This window comes from Anarrhichthys ocellatus, unplaced genomic scaffold (assembly GCF_004355925.1).
Source record: "Anarrhichthys ocellatus isolate YVR2014 unplaced genomic scaffold, GSC_Weel_1.0 scaffold2999, whole genome shotgun sequence".
Taxonomy (NCBI): domain Eukaryota; kingdom Metazoa; phylum Chordata; class Actinopteri; order Perciformes; family Anarhichadidae; genus Anarrhichthys; species Anarrhichthys ocellatus.
The window spans coordinates 1-6,393 of NW_022282973.1; the positions used below are offsets into that span (position 1 = coordinate 1).

A 6,393-nucleotide genomic window follows, 5' to 3' on the forward strand; every position below is an offset into this window, starting at 1 on the left:
CAAATGTTCTGTTTAAAACCTGGTGATCTGTGCTGGACTTCTGACTGTAGTTCACAGCCAAGTAATACAAACATGTATTTAAGTCTGTTTTCAAGCATCTGACTGCTCAAAAGTCCATGGACTAATCCTCGTTTGATGTCCAGTTCCTGTTTTGACCTCTGACCTCCATCCCTCTACCTCTGTCCAGAAGATGTCTCTCAATCAGTGTGAATCCGTGGCGGTGAGCGTGGAGTCCCTCCTGAACGACGCCAAGAGGATGCAGATGCAGTGCCGCGAACGCAGCGAGCAGCTCTCCATGGCCGCCACGCAGCTGAGGGTGGAGTCGGCCACCCTGAGGGAGCAGTGCGAGTCCGCACAGCTCGACATGGCCCACATCCGCCGGCAGCTGGACGACCTGATGGACACCAAATCCGCCTTCGAAGCCAGGGAGAGGCAGGCGCGCAAACTCAGCAGGCACCTGTGAGGACACGAGGACGAAAGTGGACTGGTGGTGACGTCATGAACTGGTATGCAGGCTCCCATTGAAACCGCTGGATGAGGGGAGAGAAAGAAACGAGAAGAGAGGGTCAAGGGAGAGATTTGGGGTCGATTTAAATAGTTCCCAGAATGTAGTACTTTTTGCTTTTGTCGGCGCAATGGAAGGAAAAAAGCACTTTATCGATTTTGACCGTTCTTTAAAAATTATCTCAACATTTTTTTTTTCAGTTTTGCAACATATGCCACGGTTTAAGTCGGTAGGAGTTTTCTGGAGTTTTTGATTTTCCTTTTTTGGAAATCACATCATTCTGTTTGCTTTTCATCTTAATATAAAACATTAATGCAGATTTCAGTTGATTTGTCCAGTCGTACTTGACGCTGGTCCGCCCCGGCTGTTTCTACAACTCATTCTTCAATAAATGCTGGTTATTCTTCCCTTTACCTCGAGCCAGTGACCGTTGCGGCTGTGCGCTTAACCTCGGATCTTATTTTGAAACCCAGCTCTCCGGAAGTATTTTCTCTTACCGTGGCTGCCTTTATGCGGGTCTCTACTCAGTCAGGAACCTGACCCGCAGGACGATGGCGCTACCGCTGCTGCTGCTGGAGGTGGGTCTGTACGCCAGCAGTTTCTTCTGTGGGAGTATTACCGCCGCATCCATCACCATAGTGCAGGTGACTTCACCCAGAAATGAATCAACTAACCTCATCCATGTGCTTCTTTTATCGCAACCCTCTTCCGGATAAACTCACTTTTTCAGTGCGTGTTGGTGCTAGAAATTTTCAACTTCACCAAAAAGAAAAATCTCTTTCGTGGCACGTATTTGTCTGTTTAATTCTATACTTAACGACATTTTTTGATTTATTTGCGTTATTTCCTACTTATTACGTATCGGTCACTGTCAAAACCAGAGCGCAATCAGGTCAATAACTAAAAATAACATGACTTTCGTTTCTCTGTAAATGGTGAGTGTTGTTGCAAGTCTCGGACACACCTCCTCGTGTTTTTTTTGTTTTTTGTTTTTTTTCTTCTATTACACTATATTCGTCCCGGTAAGATATTCGTCCCGGTAAGGGGGGACATTTGTCTCTGCATTTGACCCATCCATGTATAGGGAGCAGTGGGCTGCCCATGACAGGCGCCCGGGGAGCCGTTAGGGTTTCAGTGTCTTGCTCAGGGACACTTCGGCACAGGACACGTCCCAGCCAAGGATCGAGCGAAACATCACAACGTTTAGTGCGTTTTCCCTCATCAAACACACTACAGTCCCTCAGAGAGAATGAGGCTACAGACGCCCAGAAGGTAATTTTTTAAGGCTTAAAGTCCAGACTCCCAAGGACGGGAGGACACAAGTACAGACATTCTGCAATTGGAACAGCAGCATACTTGATGACATCACCACCTCAGCTGGTGTTGCTAATGAGTTTAATCCGTTTTTTTACTGTAAAGTATTTTTACAATCAAACTAAATATGACAACCCTGATTTTTTCACTTTATTTAAAATAAAAATAAAATATATATATATACATATAATTGTATATATAATTATATGTATATATATATATACAATTATATGATTATACATATTATTGTATATATATAATTGTGTGTATATATATACATAGAATTGTGTGTATATATATGTACATATAATTGTGTATATAGACATATAGTTGTATGATTTCTCCTCCGCTATTGTTTCCTGTTGCTGGTGCAAATGCATTCTGGGATATTTGGCTGTCCCAAGTACACACAAGTCACCTCCGATGCATCCCCGGTAAAATGGGCGGAGCGAGCCACATCCAGGCATTTGGACCGTGCTTGGCTCGATGCAGACTTTTGAATAGGAACAGTACTTTGGGCTGAGACTGATGACGTTTCACAAGTCCACCAGAACACAAGTACACACAAGAACACATATTGAGAAAGGCCCCATGTGACCAGATGATCATTGTGCCCAATTATTCTCTCTACTTCTTTATAGTGTGTGTGTGTGTGTGTGTGTGTGTGTGTGTGTGTTCTGTTTTGTTGTTGCAATTCCACCAGTAACGAATATGAAGTTATTGAAACAATGTAATGAAAATGAGACTATTAGCCTGCATGTAAATGGAGGCAAATTGAAATTTCAAAATAAAATCTCTTGTCTCTCAGGGTAACTTTGGAGGCCGGTGCATGCTGTATGGACTTGTCAACTACAATGTTACAGCGGGCCTTATTGGGATCGAGTCGCCCAGCTCCCCGTCTCTGTGCTACTTCGTGTCGACTATATCGGTCATGGTAGCAGTGGTGTGTTACCCTGTGACTCTGTACTGGCTGTACACGTTGTGCTTCTGCGGGGAAATGAGAAGGTAGCGGCACGTCATGAAACTTACTTTATAACTCTGTGATCATCTTGTTCTCCAACTCTACTGCTTAGCCCTGTGGAAGCTTATGTTACACGGCTTTTCATGCAAGAATGTCTAAGCTGATGCAAATTTTTTAATTTGGCACTAGTCAATGTTGCCACTCAAAATAGCAACGCAATATGATGCTAAAGCTGATACCAATATCCCATTCCGTATTTCTCCACCCATTTAATCCACTACAGGCATTCATGTGTGAACATTTTTTATTACAAATGCGTGTACAAAAGACGTGCAGCCGCACAAAAACACTTTGCAGATTGCTGCAAAAAAAAGACCCAATTTTAGCAATACCACAACATGCCAAACTATCAACAACAAAAGCTTGACTTATTGTAATATTGCTTATTAAATCTGATATTGGCCAGAGTTGTATTCTTGCTGGCGTGAGACAGTGAAGCAGCATGAAGGGAAACTCAACCCAGACTGTCACTGCAGGTTTTACAGACAGAATAGTGTCTCTGAAGGTCTAACAGTACACGCTGCAGAGCTGGTGAGGAGGCGGAAACAACATTTAAGTAGATTTCAAAAACGATCAAAAAGAGAACATGAGTCATAGGTGTGCTGTTGTAACGCAGTCATATGTGAGTTTGACTTAATTTCCTCATTTGTTCAGAGGTTTAATTTTCCTTTCTGTCCCTTCTCTTCTCCACAGGGGGCGTGTGCGTATGAACCTGATTATTGTTGTGAGCGGCTTCTTCCTCTTCTTCCTGCTCATCACGGGGTGCATGGTGAAGATCGGACGGGACTCGCTCTGCAACTCGGTCATACAGAGCGTTCCCAACATCACCAGGTGGCACACACACACACACACTCCAGACTCTCTTTTCCCTTGGCGTGTAAAAGCATATACCGATGGCTAACTGTATAACTTTGGAATCTAAGCGGATGCTTAGTATATTTAGCTACTGTTAACACATATTTATCTGGACACAAAAGATGCGTTCAAACTTAAATATCTGTCACTTTCTAACATGTAATCTATTGTCTCTCAAGCTGTGAGGAGGCCCAGACCAGAAAATGGGTCAGTCCAATTAGAGGGGGACGATTCTACATCGGTCTACACGATGCCGGGGTCAGTGGGCCTCATTCCGTGTTTGATTTAATGTCTTGAATGGATACATTACGCACTTCTCCTAACTCTTTGCATTATGTTGACAAAGTACCAGTCAACATACCCAATCTACTGTGATTAGAAACTAGAGAAAATACAACATTTTACAATATTTTCATGTTCAGCTCAAACGTTCCCTTTTATTCATATCTAGCAAAAAATGATCTTGCTGATAGAGTAGCGGCTGCTGTAAAGTATCACTTAGGCCACATCCACACTAATACGTTTTCGTTTTAAAACGATCTCCAGCCACGCAGCGTTTCAGCGTCGTTTTCAAAATGACCTCCGTCCAGACTAAAAGCCTGAAAACGAATATCACGTGACTATTCACGTACACTGGGCATGCGGGTGGGTGCCGGTGTAAACAGGAAGTAGATTGGTTTCTTAGTTTAAAAAATACGACAGAGTAATAAAGTAGTCTTTAATAAAGAAAGGTCATGTTTGATACTTAAGATCTTCCTCTAAAATATTCCTCTATAAACACAAACAGACACATTTCGTGGAAAGTTTTAGAAGTTTTATTTTTCAGACTTAGTTACAGTGCTGCGGGTCTTGCTTTCTCTCTCTCACACATCAAATTGACTTTAAAATGACTCCCCCCCCTCAGACGGCAGTGTGGGTCAACTTCTTCCTCTGGCTCATCATCTTGTTGTTGGTGATGGTCCAGAGGCCCTAGGATTCAGGGTCAAAGGTGATCAGAGGAGGGCACAGAGGCTGGCGGGGCCGCCGTCGCTAGCCCCGCAACGCAGAGACGGAGCCATTTTTCAACCATCCCGCAAAGGCCACAATGAAGGACGGAGGACACGGAGGACTTACAGAAACACGCACGCAAGCACAACATGACAATGTGGGAGTAGGTGTGGAAAAAGGGTAAACACGTTTAGTGAGCACTGCGCTGCAGGTTTGTCCAGTGAACACACTCTGTGAGATACTGTATGAAAATACTTACAGTAGTTTGTGATGATCTTAGTTTGCTTTAGGGTGTTGCGGCTCTTAGATTCAATAGAAGCATCGCACCTCGACGAGGATGGGATTCGAACCCACGTGTGCACAGAACAATGGAAGAGTACTCCATCTCAAGCCTCTGTTTGACCACATGATCCAGAGGCTTGACCTGCTGACATGTACATGTATCCGTTACTCACATCTACTCACAAAAGCCACGTCAAATGTCTGATTACTGGATCACAATGACGTGCATTTCTTCATTCAGATGGTGTTTCTGTTCACATCACAAGAAATGGAAGAGTGTTTTTTGCAGGTACTTTTTTATTATTTGATGAATGTTTTTTTTTTTTCAGAAGTGTGTGCTTTGTGTTTCTACGATGTGCCCAGTAGTTTTACTTCTGTATCTTTATTCTTTATTTATAATGAATTGTGTCATTTGACATTGAGGCCAATTGTTATTTCTCTTCATTTTGTCTCAAAGTGTTGGTCATGTGATCTCAGATAGTTCAGTCTAACTGTTGAGAAAAAGAAACACTGTAAAGAAACACTTGTTACGGCTCGAAACATTATGTGACAATAATTCAGGAGGGACATTATTGTAAGGTGATTGCGTCTGATTCCCATGGTTGTGCACAAAAGACAGAAAGAGATTACAACATTTGATAAATTCTAATCACAACAAGAATACTGTATTTATTTTGCCATCCCATCAAAGTGATGAACAGCAGGAATTTATGACAAAACAAAATGTAGTTCCGAGATCGGACTATATCAGCAAGCCCAAAAATAAAGTCAGCCCTTAAAATGATATTGGTATTATTATTCAAAATAAAGATTATGAATATACATTAAGAAGACAATTGTTGCACTGGTATTGAATAATGGCATACTGTATACCCTGAAATATAGAACAATTGTTTGGCCACCAGACTCAAGATATTTCTAAATGAACAACAAAAAACAATTGAATTTCTTATTTTGAAACAGAACAAGGTACAAACTAGTGTCACCAGCCGTTACCAGGTCAAAATAAACACTTTACTCCTGCTAATGTGACTCCTCTCTTTCCTTAACTGTCTAATCTCTGTGGATTAACTGACCTATCTTGAGCCGCAAGGTGGAAGACTAAATTCATTGAAGAGAGAGAGAGAGAGAGAGAGAGAGAGAGAGAGGGGGGACAAAGAAGAGACGGATGCTGACGGAGAACGGAGAGTGATATAATAGTAGAATATCGGGAAGACACAGCAGCACTCTGTGGGAGGAACTTCGCCGGTTCTGTAAGTCAATTTCCAACCGACACTTCCACCATCGTCACCTAAAGCCCCTTGAGTTACTGTCTGAGTCTGAAAAGGACAGCTGGGAGGACAGAGAAGTCTGGAGAACGTTGAGGACTTTCTCACACTCGATCTCAGAAGAAAACCACAAAGCTTGTGATTAATTTGACTTTGGAGTG

At 42.5% G+C, this 6,393-nt stretch overlaps 1 protein-coding gene across 2 annotated transcripts; it reads left to right on the top strand.

The window, feature by feature from the left end:
- The first annotated feature begins 1,047 nt into the window (after positions 1–1,047).
- LOC116378686 (transmembrane protein 179B-like) lies at positions 1,048–6,357 on the top strand. Of its 2 annotated transcripts, none has more exons than XM_031840597.1 (5): positions 1,048–1,083; positions 2,628–2,824; positions 3,534–3,671; positions 3,875–3,953; positions 4,600–6,357. In XM_031840597.1, exons 1-5 carry the CDS (start codon positions 1,057–1,059, stop codon positions 4,666–4,668), a joined length of 510 nt encoding a protein of 169 aa, XP_031696457.1. In that variant the 5' UTR covers positions 1,048–1,056; the 3' UTR covers positions 4,669–6,357. The 2 variants fall into 2 exon arrangements, with proteins under 2 accessions (XP_031696457.1, XP_031696456.1); XM_031840596.1 differs by lacking the exon at positions 1,048–1,083 and adding an exon at positions 1,169–1,777.
- The last annotated feature ends 36 nt before the right edge of the window (positions 6,358–6,393 follow it).

Coding starts and splice junctions, on each gene's coding strand:
- LOC116378686 (XM_031840596.1), top strand. CDS start 1,607: ATGACAGGCGCCCGGGGAGCCGTTAGGGTTTCAGTGTCTTGCTCAGGG. Junction 1,778..2,627: donor AGGCTACAGACGCCCAGAAG/GTAATTTTTTAA, acceptor CTTGTCTCTCAG/GGTAACTTTGGAGGCCGGTG. Junction 3,954..4,599: donor TCGGTCTACACGATGCCGGG/GTCAGTGGGCCT, acceptor CCCCCCCCTCAG/ACGGCAGTGTGGGTCAACTT.